Source organism: Glandiceps talaboti, chromosome 8 (genome assembly GCF_964340395.1).
Source record: "Glandiceps talaboti chromosome 8, keGlaTala1.1, whole genome shotgun sequence".
In the NCBI taxonomy this organism is placed as follows: Eukaryota; Metazoa; Hemichordata; class Enteropneusta; family Spengelidae; genus Glandiceps; species Glandiceps talaboti.
The window spans coordinates 1,629,937-1,646,751 of record NC_135556.1 but is presented as its reverse complement, the minus strand read 5'-3'; the positions used below and the strand labels follow the sequence as shown (position 1 = coordinate 1,646,751).

The 16,815-nt window shown below is 40.4% G+C and overlaps 1 protein-coding gene across 2 annotated transcripts in view; it reads right to left on the bottom strand.

Moving 5' to 3' along the window:
* Nucleotides 1–14,564: 14,564 nt before the first annotated feature.
* The window catches only part of LOC144438725 (pirin-like), an 81,852-nt gene continuing 79,601 nt past the window's right edge, over nt 14,565–16,815 (bottom strand). For both annotated transcript variants that reach the window (XM_078127876.1, XM_078127877.1), the window contains exon 8: nt 14,565–15,057. In XM_078127876.1, the coding sequence (XP_077984002.1) occupies nt 14,915–15,057 (143 nt within the window). In that variant the 3' untranslated portion in view covers nt 14,565–14,914. The remainder of the gene's footprint in view (nt 15,058–16,815) is intronic.

The following is a 16,815-nucleotide window of genomic DNA, read 5'->3' as shown; positions in this document are numbered from 1 at the left end:
ATATTACCAACATAGTTATGATTTACATGTAGAGTACAATACAGGTGAGCTTAATAGACGTTGCCAACATAGTTATGATTTACATGTAGAGTAGAATACAGGTGAGCTTAATAGACGTTGCCAACATAGTTATGATTTACATGTAGAGTAGAATACATGTGAGCTTAATAGAAGTTACCAACATAGTTATGATTGACATGTAGAGTAGAATACAGGTGAGCTTAATAGACGTTACCAACATAGTTATGATTTACATGTAGAGTAAAATACATGTGAGCTTAATAGATGTTACCAACATAGTTATGATTTACATGTAGAGTAGAATACAGGTGAGCTTAATAGATGTTACCAACATAGTTATGATTTACATGTAGAGTAGAATACAGTTGAGCTTAATAGACGTTACCAACATAGTTATGATTTACATGTAGAGTAGAATACAAGTGAACTTAATACATGTTACCAACATAGTTATGATTTACATGTATAGTAGAATACATGTGAGCTTAATAGATGTTACCAACATAGTTATGATTTACATGTAGAGTAGAATACAGGTGAGCTTAATAGACGTTACCAACATAGTTATGTTTTACATGTAGAGTAAAATACAGGTGAGCTTAATAGACGTTACCAACATAGTTATGATTTACATGTAGAGTAGAATACATGTGAGCTTAATAGACGTTACCAACATAGTTATGATTTACATGTAGAGTAGAATACAGGTGAGCTTAATAGATGTTACCAACATAGTTATCACTTACATGTAGAGTAGAATACAGGTGAGCTTAATAGATGTTACCAACATAGTTATGATTTACATGTAGAGTAGAATACATGTGAGCTTAATAGATGTTACCAACATAGTTATGATTTACATGTAGAGTAGAATACATGTGAGCTTAATAGACGTTACCAACATAGTTATGATTTACATGTAGAGTAGAATACAGGTGAGCTTAATAGATGTTACCAACATAGTTATGATTTACATGTAGAGTAGAATACATGTGCGCTTAATAGATGTTACCAACATAGTTATGATTTACATGTAGAGTAGAATACATGTGAGCTTAATAGACGTTACCAACATAGTTATCATTTACATGTAGAGTAGAATACAGGTGAGCTTAATAGATGTTACCAACATAGTTATCATTTACATGTAGAGTAGAATACAGGTGAGCTTAATAGAAGTTACCAACATAGTTATCATTTACATGTAGAGTAGAATACATGTGAGCTTAATAGACGTTACCAACATAGTTATGATTTACATGTAGAGTAGAATACATGTGAGCTTAATAGACGTTACCAACATAGTTATGATTTACATGTAGAGTAGAATACAGGTGAGCTTAATAGATGTTACCAACATAGTTATGATTTACATGTAGAGTAGAATACAGGTGAGCTTAATAGATGTTACCAACATAGTTATGATTTACATGTAGAGTAGAATACATGTGAGCTTAATAGATGTTACCAACATAGTTATGATTTACATGTAGAGTAGAATACAGGTGAGCTTAATAGATGTTACCAACATAGTTATGATTTACATGTAGAGTAGAATATATGTGAGCTTAATAGATGTTACCAAGTTTGACATAGTTATGATTTACATGTAGAGTAGAATACAGGTGAGCTTAATAGATGTTACCAACATAGTCATGATTTACATGTAGAGTAGAATACAGGTGAGCTTCAGAGACGTTACCAACATAGTTATGATTTACATGTAGAGTAGAATACATGTGAGTTTAATAGATGTTACCAAGTTTGACATAGTTATGATTTACATGTAGAGTAGAATACAGGTGAGCTTAATAGATGTTACCAACATAGTTGTGATTTACATGTAGAGTAGAATACAGGTGAGCTTAATAGACGTTACCAACATAGTTATGATTTACATGTAGAGTAGAATACATGTGAGCTTAATAGATGTTACCAACATAGTTGTGATTTACATGTAGAGTAGAATACATGTGAGCTTAATAGATGTTACCAACATAGTTATGATTTACATGTAGAGTAGAATACATGTGAGTTTAATAGACGTTACCAACATAGTCATGATTTACATGTAGAGTAGAATACATGTGAGCTTAATAGACGTTACCAACATAGTTATGATTTACATGTAGAGTAGAATACATGTGAGCTTAATAGATGTTACCAACATAGTTATGATTTACATGTAGAGTAGAATACAGGTGAGCTTCATAGACGTTACCAACATAGTTATGATTTACATGTAGAGTAGAATACATGTGAGCTTAATAGATGTTACCAACATAGTTATGATTTACATGTAGAGTAGAATACAGGTGAGCTTAATAGATGTTACCAACATAGTTATGATTTACATGTAGAGTAGAATACAGGTGAGCTTAATAGACGTTACCACTTCTGAATCAATATAAAGTAACTATCAACGACTATTGTATGTATTTCTTCCATAGCACATGCGGATTTAGGTAGATATCTTTAACGATATTATTGATAGCAGAAACCAGGGATCGCCCTGTATACAAAATAATGTCACAGTGGTGCTTTTGTTTCTTGTCATTGGAAAAGGAAAAAAATGACATTGCCAATGTTTACTTTACTAATGTGTCATTCTACTAATAATTAGCGTCTCGGTGTGACGTTTGTTTGTTTGTTTGTTTGTTTGTTTTAATTTTATATATGTGGCGCCAACTTGATATTGATTTCGAATTTACTATATTTTGAACGTCATAGATGTGTAAAGGACCAAATGTGTGGACTTCCAAACTGTAAACATGGACATTTCAACACAGATTTGTGTCGGTGTGAATAATAACTGTGAAGCAGGGAATAGGACAGAACGATGCAATGAAATTCTGATCTACGTAATTGGGGGAAACTTGTTCCCAAATGAATGGAAACAGAAAGTACATACTATCAAGAACTTGGTCTGTCAAGCAAACGTTATGGGTATATACAGGTTGTACAAGTGATACCACAAATAGAAGAATTGCCATCGAAACATGTAGGAGACATGGCGACAGTTCAAAGCGACCAGGACAGAGAAATATAAGGATATTATAAACTTGAAGTGCACACCAGATACATCCTGTAAATGAAATCAGGTTTTCTTGCCAGGATACTAGGGGACGAGTCAACTAAAGGAATTTCATGGCATTCGAATTCAGGATGTCGAAAAATAATCACTCAGTGAATAACGATATTCCATTATTGATCGGTTTATATTGACATGTTGCTAAATGCAAGTTGTAAAATGATTTACACAGCAATATATTGTATAATAGGCTAATTCTACCGGTATTTGTCATAAATAATAATAAAAACAACGGATGCTCCAGTTCTCTGTCTACGGGCATGTCGAATCCAATTGATAGAGACAGACGACATACATAAGTGAAAACAATGCCTGAAAAGTAAATGTAGAGGTTTGAGCCGAAAACACGCGATTTATTTACCATACATGTTGTAGTTTTTGGCATACACTTGCTGCCGTTGTCAATGAACGTGTGTATGAGGATTGGTAAGGGGCGAGATCAATAGTTCAATGTACGATAAAAAACTAAATTATTTTAGTGAGGCCTCAGTCCCCTTCTAACTAAATTGGCTAAAATTGAAAATTTTTCGGGCGCACAATCAATTTCAAATCAGTATGTAGTGCTATGAATACAAAGTCGGTATTTTGTTGACAGTTTACTTTATTTTAGTGCAATGCATTTACTATTGCGAAAATTTGAGACATTTTTTAAAGAAATATTTGCATTTAGGGGTACAAACAGTTCCATTAAAAGTAAAATCGATTCTGTTGGATGAGACCTAAAATGGCTCAACAGCCCCCCCCGTAAAAGAATTCAATGTTTTATCCTACATTGAGTTATTGATCTCGCCTCTAAATGACATGTGTAGCACAAAGTGTTTATAGAAATCCATAGGCGACCAATTAAGTATAAGGATTTAAAAGTGTACTTCACGTGTACCGTGTATGCAGGACAAATGGGATGGGATGGGTAGGGTAATGGAATCGGCTTTTATTTCAAAACAATAGTTCCATTCCAAAACATTCACATATTGGACTTTTTGTTGTCTTATAGACATAACAAGATTAATAAAACAGTGGACCGACCATTTGATGGGTAAACATTTGTAACAAACCTAGGGTGTTAGTTTTAGGGTCTAGATAGGGAAAACTTCCTAACATACGGTAGACCAAGTAGGTATTATATAGTTCATGAGTAGGAACTGTTCTACACTTGTCCAATAGACTTTATGCAAAACAATTTATGTGTTTAATATTCAACCAAATCAATATGTGTATGTATCAATGTTGGGTTGTTTATAAATTACCTTTTGACTACTTCAATTCCATCAACATATACCTCTGTCATCTCACGACTCATTCACTTCAATTCCATCAACATATACCTCTGTCATCTCTCGACTCATTCACTTCAATTCCATCAACATATACCTCTATCATCTCTCGACTCATTCACTTCAATTCCATCAACATATACCTCTGTCATCTCTCGACTCATTCACTTCAATTCCATCAACATATACCTCTGTCATCTCTCGACTCATTCACTTCAATTCCATCAACATATACCTCTATCATCTCTCGACTCATTCACTTCAATTCCATCAACATATACCTCTGTCATCTCTCGACTCATTCACTTCAATTCCATCAACATATACCTCTGTCATCTCTCGACTCATTCACTTCAATTCCATCAACATATACCTCTATCATCTCTCGACTCATTCACTTCAATTCCATCAACATATACCTCTATCATCTCTCGACTCATTCACTTCAATTCCATCAACATATACCTCTATCATCTCTCGACTCATTCACTTCAATTCCATCAACATATACCTCTGTCATCTCTAGACTCATTCACTTCAATTCCATCAACATATACCTCTATCATCTCTCGACTCATTCACTTCAATTCCATCTACATATACCTCTATCATCTCTCGACTCATTCACTTCAATTCCATCAACATATTATACCTCTGTCATCTCTCGACGCATTCACTTCAATTCCATCAACATATACCTCTGTCATCTCTCGACTCATTCACTTCAATTCCATCAACATATACCTCTATCATCTCTCGACTCATTCACTTCAATTCCATCAACATATACCTCTATCATTTCTCGACTCATTCACTTCAATTCCATCAACATATACCTCTATCATCTCTCGACTCATTCACTTCAATTCCATCAACATATACCTCTGTCATCTCTCGATGCATTCACTTCAATTCCATCAACATATACCTCTGTCATCTCTCGACTCATTCACTTCAATTCCATCAACACATACCTCTGTCATCTCTCGACTCATTCACTTCAATTCCATCAACATATACCTGTCATCTCTCGACTCATTCACTTCAATTCCATCAACATATACCTGTCATCTCTCGACTCATTCACTTCAATTCCATCAACATATACCTCTATCATCTCTCGATGCATTCACTTCAATTCCATCAACATATACCTCTATCATCTCTCGACTCATTCACTTCAATTCCATCAACACATACCTCTGTCATCTCTCGACTCATTCACTTCAATTCCATCAACATATACCTCTATCATCTCTCGACTCATTCACTTCAATTCCATCAACATATACCTCTGTCATCTCTCGACTCATTCACTTCAATTCCATCAACACATACCTCTGTCATCTCTCGACTCATTCACTTCAATTCCATCAACACATACCTCTGTCATCTCTCGACGCATTCACTTCAATTCCATCAACACATACCTCTATCATCTCTCGACTCATTCACTTCAATTCCATCAACATATACCTCTGTCATCTCTCGACTCATTCACTTCAATTCCATCAACACATACCTCTATCATCTCTCGACGCATTCACTTCAATTCCATCAACATATACCTCTGTCATCTCTCGACTCATTCACCTCAATTCCATCAACATATACCTCTATCATCTCTCGACGCATTCACTTCAATTCCATCAACATATACCTCTGTCATCTCTCGACTCATTCACCTCAATTCCATCAACATATACCTCTATCATCTCTCGACGCATTCACTTCAATTCCATCAACATATACCTCTGTCATCTCTCGACTCATTCACCTCAATTCCATCAACATATACCTGTATCATCTCTTGACTCATTCACTTCAATTCCATCAACACATACCTCTGTCACCTCTGGACTCATTCACTTCAATTCCATCAACATATACCTCTGTCATCTCTCGACTCATTCACTTCAATTCCATCAACATATACCTCTGTCATCTCTCGACTCATTCACTTCAATTCCATCAACATATACCTCTGTCATCTCTCGACTCATTCACTTCAATTCCATCAACATATACCTCTGTCATCTCTCGACTCATTCACTTCAATTCCATCAACACATACCTCTGTCATCTCTCGACTCATTCACTTCAATTCCATCAACATATACCTCTATCATTTCTGAAGTACAGTGTAGTTACTATTGATGTCAAATAAACTTTTATTTATTTACATGCTATTTAACTGCTGTACATTTATTTAAATTACGTTTAATGACATTAGTATCCAAATGACTAATTACCCATCTGTTCTGGGTGTGGGAAAGCGGCGATCACCCATAACAAAATAAACGGCACAAAACGATGGAAATAGAGGTAAATGAAGGCATGTAGCTGCTTCCACTACATCATTGTTTAATCAGATTGACTAATTACAGCTTATACTTAGATTGACATAATAAAAGAGAAGGAAGACAACGGATCCAAATTGACAGGATTAAGCGTATGTTTGTTTCTAGCTTGACTTTAGACAGTGGTCTCGGGAAGTTACTACAGTATGAACAAATTTTATCATCATGATTTGTGGAAACAGTACAACCACAGGGAGTGGGGAGCTTAAGAGTGAAAACAGTACAACCACAAGGAGCAGCGAGCCAAAGAGTGAAAAATACCGCAATGACGTTGTAGCACAACTGTACAGTTTTAAAAAATGTTTATCCATATGGTAGTCCATGCTAACAATAGGTGATCATTTGCTGAATGACTATCCAGTTGCCTATCCAACCAGGTTGCTATCTTTGCGATATACGCGATCATTTGGCTGATGCTAAGGGCGTGGTCTTGTTGCTAGGCGATATACGCAATCATTTGGCTGATGCTAAGGGCGTGGTCTTGTTGCTAGGTACATATTTGCATAAATTTATGGAATGTTTATTCATTTGTTCTTCAATTCCTGTTATCTTCGCAATCCACATGATTATTTGGCTGTTGCTATGGGCGTGGTCTTGTTGCTAGGCAAATTTACATACACTTTTTAATGTTTATTCAATTTTCTATTAATCTTGGTTGTTACCTTCGCATTATATGTGATCATTTGGCTGTTGCTATGGGCGTGGTCTTGTTGCTAGGCAAATTTACATAAATTGTTTGAATGTTTATTCAATTGTTCATTAATCCCTGTTCTCTATGAAATACACGACGGTTTGGCTGTTGCCATGGGCATGGTTGCTAGGTATATTTGCATACATTTTTTGAATGTTTTACTCACTTGCCTACCTGATGATGTTCTTATTTAACCAAAATATACTGCCATTTGGTTGTTGCTAAAGGTGTGGTCATAGTTGCTAGGGCCAATTATGTCAAAATATTTTGAAGAACATCTGCATAATAACACTTTAAGAAACATCTCAACAAGTTTCAGTCTCATTGACCAAGTACTTTGTGAGATATAAGTTTTTGACCAAAAATTCACGTTTACACCTAATTTGCATATCACTCATGACATCATTGTATCCTTAATATTTCTTCATCTATACATCCCCAGATGCATTCCCATTTAATTTGAGTGCAATCTGCTCAGTAGTTTTGGAATTATTGATTTTTGACCAAAAGGACACATTTTAGCCCTAATTTGCATATCACTGATGGGATGGGACCATCATATCATGAAGAATGAACAGGGAGCTGGGAGCCTAAGAGTAAAACAGTACAACTACAGGGAGCAGGGAGTTTAAGCATGGAAAAAGTACAACCACAGGGAGAAGGGAGCCTAAGCTTGAAAACATTATAACCACAGGGAGCACCGAGCTTAAGAGTGAAAAGAGTACAACCACAGGAAGCAGGAGGCCTGAGTGGAAACAATACAACCACAGGGAACAGCACGCATGTGATTGATGTTTATTTATTTTTATGTGGAAAAAAATATGATTTTTTTGTAGTTTACTTTCTTTCTCTGGCTTATTGAATAAGTAAAGAATAACTTTTAGTCTTCTCTTCTAGCTGAATAATGACTCTGCTTATACACCGAATAAGGATATCTTGTGCATTCTTCTACTGCTACCAAACCCTGTAGCTAAATGAAATCATGAACACAACATAAGTACTACTTGATTGGTTAATGAGTCATAGAATTGAAGTTTCTACCGAAACTAATTTCTGTGAAGAGAAAATACTCACCTTTATTATACTACTATTGGGTTACCCTTTTGCTTTTAGCCTAACTTCGCAAAATAAAGTTGTGACCCCTGACCCACCTGTGGCTATCCCATGATGCCCCTTTTCCCTCCAGTACTAAATTTTGTCATATTAACAGACAAAAATACGGAAAAGTACACGAAACAGGAACTGTGGGGTGGTGGGAGGGATTCACATAAAGGTGAGTATTTTCTCTTCACAGAAATTAGTTTCGGTAGAAACTTCAATTCTGTTCATCGAAAATACTAACCTTTATTATACTACTATTGGGTTAGAATTTGTCAGCCAATTAGGAGGGGGGAGTTCCTGACATCCCAATTATACAATGTGCTGACTGACACAGACTGGACCCAGAGACTGCAATTCAGATGCATCCTGGGCCATATCTCTAAGATAGTAGCTTATAAAAGAATTAGGAGAACGCCAAGTAGCAGCTTTGAGTACTTCTGCTACTGGAATTCCTGCATGTACTGCCCAAGAAGTTGAGATGGCTCTAACTTCATGGGCTGTGACCCGGGATAACCTTAAACTATCATCAGATGCTTCCTGGTATGCCCATCTGACTGTCTGAATAATCCACTTAGAAATTATGGCTGCCGAACAATAGCTCTTGTTGTCGGGGTCATAAGGGATGAAGAGACGTGATCTCTCTCCTCTGAATGAGTTGGTACGATGCAAATACCAACGTATGGCTCGAACCGGACAAAGTAATCTCTCTTGTTTGTCAGAACCTACCAAATTAGAGAGCGCAAGAAGGGTAATGGGGGAAGAAAAGGACCCCAGTACCTGGTTCTTTGCTAAGAAGGACGGGTGAGGCCTGAGAATTACTTGTGATTCAGACCAGGTAATTCTCCCCTTGCTCACATCCAAAGCATGGATCTCACTGCGTCTTCTGCCTGACGCTAAGGCCAAGAGGAAGACTGTTTTGAGTGTCATTGCTCTCAATGAAACTGATTGCAGAGGTTCAAAGGGAGCTTTCTCCAGTACCCTCAGGACTAATGCCAGATTCCACTGAGGGACCGAAATAGGTTTAGGAGGACGCTTGATATGGAAATGCCTAATCATGCTAGATAAGACTTTATCTTGACCAAAGTCTTTTCCTCCTGTACTCTTAATGGTAGATGCAATTGCTGCGCGGTATACCATTATAGTTTTTTACAGCAAATTTCTTAACATTGAAGAGATCTAACAAGAAGTCTGCAAAGTCTCTGGTAGTGATATGGATTGGATCAATCTGCCTTCGCTGACACCAATCACAAAATCGTTCCCATTTGCTGTTGTAAGTGCTGAGAGTACTTGCCCGCTGCGGTCTTGCGATAACCGCGGCAGAGTCAGTAGAAAATCCTTTCTGAACGAGGGATTTCTCGATAGTTTGAATGCGTGAAGACGAAAAATCTCTGGGCTGGGGTGAACAATGCTCCGACCCTGAGAGAGAAGGTCTGTCCTCTGTGGGAGTCGAATTGACAGAAGAGACAGAAGCCAAGGGAACCAAGACCGATTTGGCCATAGCGGTGCTATCAGAATAAGGACTACATCCTCCTCCTGTACCTTGCGAAGGACCAGAGGAAGAATCACTATTGGAGGGTAAGCATACGCTAATATTCCCTCCCATGTGATTGACAGCGCATCCGTCGCTACTGCCCTTGTGTCCGGAGTTGGAGCTACGAACATTGGCAGTTTTGTGTTGTGGTAAGTTGCAAAGAGATCCAGCAGGGGGGTTCCCCAGTGAGCGAAGACCTGATTTGCTACCTCCTGGGGGATCTCCCATTCTGTTGGCCGAACCTTCTTCTGCCGAGAGAGAGCGTCGGCGATTCCGTTCAGTCTGCCGGGGAGATGTCGTGCTCTTAGGGTTATGTCCCTCTCTTTGCACCAAAACATCATGTCCCAGAGCAGATAACAGAGGTCTGGTGACTTTGTGCCCCCCATTTTGTTTACATATGCTACCACTGTCGTATTGTCGGAGTGGAGAGCCGACACCAGAGTCTCGAATTGCACTAGGGCTAGAAAGACTGCCTTGAGTTCTAACCAGTTGATGTGTCTCTGACTTGTTACTCCCCCCCACTGACCTGAGGCCACCTGGGAGTCGCAGTGGGCTCCCCATCCCTCTTTCGAAGCATCGGTGAAAAGGGACAGGTTCGCCTTTTGATACACTAGGGACCTCCCTTCTAGCAAATTGTTCTCGTCCACCCACCAAAGCAGGTGCAAGCGGAGAGACGGACGAATAGGAACCTTGAAAGAGAGGGGGTGTAATGATGGGCGCCAGAATGCCAATAGGTATAATTGGATGGGGCGCATACGCAAACGTGCCCATGGGGTGAGATCTATAAGGGAATTCATCAACCCTAGGATGGACAGTATTACCCTTGCCTGAGTGGCATGCCTGGGAAGGATCGTATGAATGGCACTCGCTAGCTTGTCTACCCTGTCCTAAGGGGGGCAGACAATACCTCGGTATGTAAGAAAATGCATCCCCACAAAGTTCATGTCTTGTGTGGGGACTAGTTGCGACTTTTCGTAATTGGGGAGAAAACCCAAACGAACTAGAACGGATAGGGTCTCTCGAACCCGAAGAACTAAGGCTTCTTGAGTCATGCTGCGAAGAAGCCAATCGTCGAGATAAGGGTGAAGCAGAATGCCCCTTTGATGTAGCCATGCCACGGGGGCTAAAATGATACGAGTGAAGATTCTGGGGGCCGTCGCAAGGCCGAAGGGAAGAGCAACATATTCGAAAATCTGCTCGTCCACCGCAAAACGAAGAAACCGATGGCATGAATCGTGAATCGGTACATGAAAATATGCGTCCTTTAGATCGATTGACGCCATCCATTCCCCTGGCTGAACAGCGGCGAGAATGGATCGCGTGGTCTCCATCTTGAACTTGGACACGGTCATGAATTGATTCAGTGCTGTTAGGTTCAGAATCGGGCGCCACCCCCCCGATTTTTTTGGCACCAAAAACAGGTGGTTGTAAAACCCTGGACCTGCATTGGTAGCGTTCACCTGTCTGACTACCCCTTTTTTGACTAAGGTTTGAATTGCTTCTAACAGAGCTTCCCTTTTTTGCTTGTTGTCTGGAAGCACTGTGACAAAGGGAGACATTGTAAGTGGTGGGTGACGTTCGAACTCTAGGCGATAACCCTCTCTTACTATTGAAAGAACCAAGGAATCGTCGGTAATCAGCTGCCACTCTTTGGCGAATGACAGGAGCCTTCCCCCTACTGGCCCTACGCTTGATTGAGAGGGTGTAGTAGGGGCAGTAAAGACGGGAGCACCGTCAGGAATGTTGCGCGAAACCACCTGAACCCCTCCCTGAGGGTGGTCCGGGTTTGCTGTCTTTGTTCGTCACAGACCACTGAGGCTTGCCTCTACCACGGCCTCGGGAAGTCTGTCTACCCCGTCCTCATCCCCTCTGTGAACCTCGCGAGATGTTTGTCACAGGGGACTTACTACTGACTGGGGACTGTTTGAAGTTTGTACGCGGTTTCGAACGGGGAGTGTCAAAAATCAAACGCTCCCGCTGCTTTGCTTCGCTGGCACGGTTAGCTATAGAAGTTAAAGTGCCAGCAAATAGAGAAGGTGCATCAATCGGTGCTGCACGAACTTCCTGTCTTAATTCTGTTGGCAACACAATTGAGTTACGACGTAGAAAAGCATCTCGCTGAAGGAGTAACAAGGCAGCACGTGATCTAGTCGTCTGCTCAGTCACGTGGCTAAGTGCTTTATTAACTACCTGCATCAGACGAAATATCTTCTGTGAGTCAGGATGGGCGGACCTCATCTCTGACACCGTAGTAGCAAGGAACCAATCGATAGAGGAGAATATCCGAAGGGATAATGCGTATCCTTCTCCTAACCGTGATAAGTGCTTATTATCAATGGTAGTATTCTTAAAGCCATCACGATCTTGGTCAACAGCATCAGCATCAGTGTCCAGCTCTGGAAAGTTGACACGTTGATCGGTTGGGTGGGTACGATAAGGTTTCCCTGGATAGCGGAACCAAGGGTACCTATTCATTCGCATTGGCGGCTGACCTGGACCCTTGCCACAAACCTCTGAGGACACTTTACCCTGTACTGAAGTGACCATAGCTGAGAGGGGGAGTGTAGCAGGTTGATACTCCGTCTGGTCGAGTTGGCCCTCCAACGCTAAGCTTGTCTCAGACTGTACCGAATTTGTTGCAGTGGGACGGGTACATTTATCTGGGAACTGTTGATAAACCCATTCAACACATTGACTAAATGGAATATCAGAAAAGCGTTCCGGAGAGGGCGCTCTCCCCTCTGATTCAGAGGGCGGCGGTCTAACCCGATCCTCATCCGAATGGCCAGCGCCCCCAAGAAGGTCGCGATCCTCTGGGGCCGTTAAGGACATTTAATCGGGATCGCGTCTCCATAGGGATCCAAAACGTTCGCCCTGTAAGCGGCAGAAACGTGTCGGTGAAAACGAGGGAGAATGCTCTTCACGCGTTACCGGAATGCGTGGTCTGGAAGAGCGTCTCGGTGAAGGCGATGATCTACGATCCCAGCGTCTCGGTGGACTGTGCGAGCGGCGTGGGGAACGAGAGCGATCTCTGCGAAATCAAAGTACCCCTACGTCACGTTCCGGCGGACTGCGTGAACGACGGTGGCACTGGGAACGGTCATAAGGCGACCGTGACCTCTCTCTTCCTCTATCCCCTCCTCCCCAGGGACCCCTAGACTGATGGGTATCCATGGTGGGGGGGGGGGGGGGTAACCATAAGGTGACCAATAATTAGGTGGAGGCCAAAACCCTGTAGGTTGGCCAAAGGCAGTCCAAGGAAATGGATTTTGTCTTGGATCCAAATCTGTGGAAGTTTCACCTTGTGGGTAGCCCATAGCATTGAATGGATATGGTAGCGTCCCCGTAGGAGGCCATGGTATCGACCTAGGATCAGGTGACTGATCACGTGATCCGCTAGCGGTAGGGCGGGAAGTGCGTCTTTTGACTTCCGGTATTACCCCACGCGAAGAATCTAGCATATTCGACGGCATGGTTTGTCGTTCACTGAACGACCCTTGAACGGTATGTGGACGGCTCGAAGGGTTTACGTCAGTTCGCCTGGGAGGTTCTCGAAACCGACCACTATATTGAGGTGTCGGAGACGGAGAACGAGAATCAGGTTTGTAGGAAGAGGGGCTGTCTGTAATTACAGGACACTCTCCAGTAACAATACCCGTATCAGGACGTCCCTTATCGGACGAGTCCTGCATAGGTCCACGAGAAACCCGTACTTCAGAACCCGTTGTGGTTAAGACCTCGCCCTCAGAAGGGCGTTTTGTCGTGGGAGAACCCACACTTACACAAGACTTACCTGAAAATTTATCTAAATCGGTGCTCGGAGCAGCGGAGGTCCGCTTACTCTGCTTTGATTTAGGTTTACGTGACGATTCAATAGGTTTATCGAATTCCTGCCATTGATCGTCTACCCAATGACCGCATACGGTTTTGCATGGTGAAGTACGGGAACACTTCCGACAAGAAGGGCAAAATTTGTGGAGGTCCTCCATGTGGAAAACATGTCCACAAGACCCCTTCTTTTGGTTCGGAAGCATGGTTTGAAAATACGCTTTAAACAATAGTCAAAAGCGGAAAAAATTGAAACGGTCGTGTAACGGAACACAACAGACGACCGCTCAATACAAACAGAACAAATAAAGAAAAGCGAAGCTTAAAACAAGCACAATTGAATGAAAAGAATAAAAGAAAGGACTCAGCTGGGGTTTCCAGGGACTGGGTGCCACAGAAGTCAGCTATAACAATCCACCAAGGCTTGAAAAGGCTAATTTGTCGTGAGCGAAGAAAATGTACGTCTTCTTTCGCTCGCAAAATTTAGTACTGGGGGGAAAAGGGGCATCATGGGATAGCCACAGGTGGGTCAGGGGTCACGACTTTATTTTGCGAAGTTAGGCTAAAAGCAAAAGGGTAACCCAATAGTAGTATAATAAAGGTGAGTATTTTCGATGAACAGAATTAATCTGATGATATACACTGTAGACATCAATCTTTGTGCTTCTCAAATTTTGTATCTAAGGTTTTCTGAACTAATTTTAATTTTGAAACTCCCTTCTGAAGGAATTTTATCTTTTTTCAATAAAAAGAAAAGAAACCATCTGCTACATGTTTTCACAGACACACACACACACATTCATTAAGTGCAGGTTGAGCTACCAACAAGTGGATGGATTTGAACAATTTCAACATACATTCCTTAAGTGCAGGTTGAGCTACCAACAAGTGGTCGGAACAATTTCAAGATATATCAAAAGATTCATTTAACAGTTTACATTCAGGGCAGATTTCATCACAAACCAATGACTGCATACATGAAACTCTGCTATCTTCAAAATCACATATATACAAAATCTATGTCTTAGTGCTTTGTTCCTCCAAATACTCCAGACCAACTTTAGAGTTCCACTTGGGTGCATTCTCAAATCCATTCTTCCCCTTGGTATAATCTATCCAGGCCTGCTTTGTCTCTTCTTCATCATTCATTACAAATGGTCCTGATAATAATAAAATAAAATATATTTATAAATGAAAGTTAAAAAAGAATCAATATTTCCATATTAATCTAAACACCACAAGTTGGTAGAAAGCAATACATATTCAAATACAAATGATAAGATAGGACAAGAAATCAGTTCTGAGCAGGGACATGAGGCAACAACTTTATTACAGCACTGAATAACTTTATACTATAGCACTGAATAACAGAGTCAAATAGAACATTCATTCTCACAGTGATGTCCATACATTCATAACAGTTTTTTCTTAATATTCAATAATTCATTTCTTGGTACAGGGGTGAACAAATCCACTGGTCCTGGGTCCGGGACTAGTGATTTTTTTAGGCAGACCACACAAATTTTACCTTGTCTGGTCCGTTGGACCAGTACCCTACTGTTAATAACTATGTTAAAAAGTCGTCTGAATATACAGATTCATAGGCGCAAGATTTAATGTTTCACATTAGCGGGACCTGGGACCACTAATTCTTGGATTTTTTTAAGGCACTGGTCCAGGGACCACCAGTTCACAAAATGATATGTTCACCCCTGTGGTACCTACATTAACATTTTACCTGGTAATAAAGGAGGGTCAAATTAGAAGAAGGTCAACCTATTGTCATGCATGCCCATAGTAATGCAGTAATCTAAGTCATGCATACCCATAGTAATGCAGTAATCTAAGTCATGCATACCCATAGTAATGCAGTAATCTAAGTCATGCATGCCCATAGTAATGCAGTAATCGAAGTCATGCATACCCATAGTAATGCAGTAATCTAAGTCATGCATGCCCATAGTAATGCAGTTATCTAAGTCATGTATACCCATAGTAATGCAGTAATCTAAGTCATGCATGCCCATAGTAATGCAGTAATCTAAGTCATGCATACCCATAGTAATGCAGTAATCTAAGTCATGCATGCCCATAGTAATGCAGTAATCTAAGTCATGCATACCCATAGTAATGCAGTAATCTAAGTCATGCATGCCCACAGTAATGCAGTAATCTAAGTCATGCATGCCCATAGTAATGCAGTAATCTAAGTCATGCATACCCATAGTAATGCAGTAATCGAAGTCATGCATACCCAAAGTAATGCAGTAATCTAAGTCATGCATGCCCATAGTAATGCAGTAATCTAAGTCATGCATCCCATAGTAATGCAGTAATCTAAGTCATGCATGCCCATAGTAATGCAGTAATCTAAGTCATGCATACCCATAGTAATGCAGTAATCTAAGTCATGCATGCCCATAGTAATGCAGTAATCTAAGTCATCATGCCCATAGTAATGCAGTATTATCTTAGTCATGCATGCCCATAGTAATGCAGTAATCTAAGTCATGCATGCCCATAGTAATGCAGTAATCTAAGTCATGCACGCCCATAGTAATGCAGTAATCTAAGTCATGCATGTCCATAGTAATGCAGTAATCTAAGTCATCATGCCCATAGTAATGCAGTATTATCTAAGTCATGCATGCCCATAGTAATGCAGTATTATCTAAGTCATGCATGCCCATAGTAATGCAGTAATCTAAGTCATGCACGCCCATAGTAATGCAGTAATCTAAGTCATGCATGCCCATAGTAATGCAGTAATCTAAGTCATCATGCCCATAGTAATGCAGTATTATCTAAGTCATGCATGCCCATAGTAATGCAGTAATCTAAGTCATGCATGCCCATAGTAATGCAGTAATCGAAGTCATGCACGCCCATAGTAATGCAGTAATCTAAGTCATGCATGC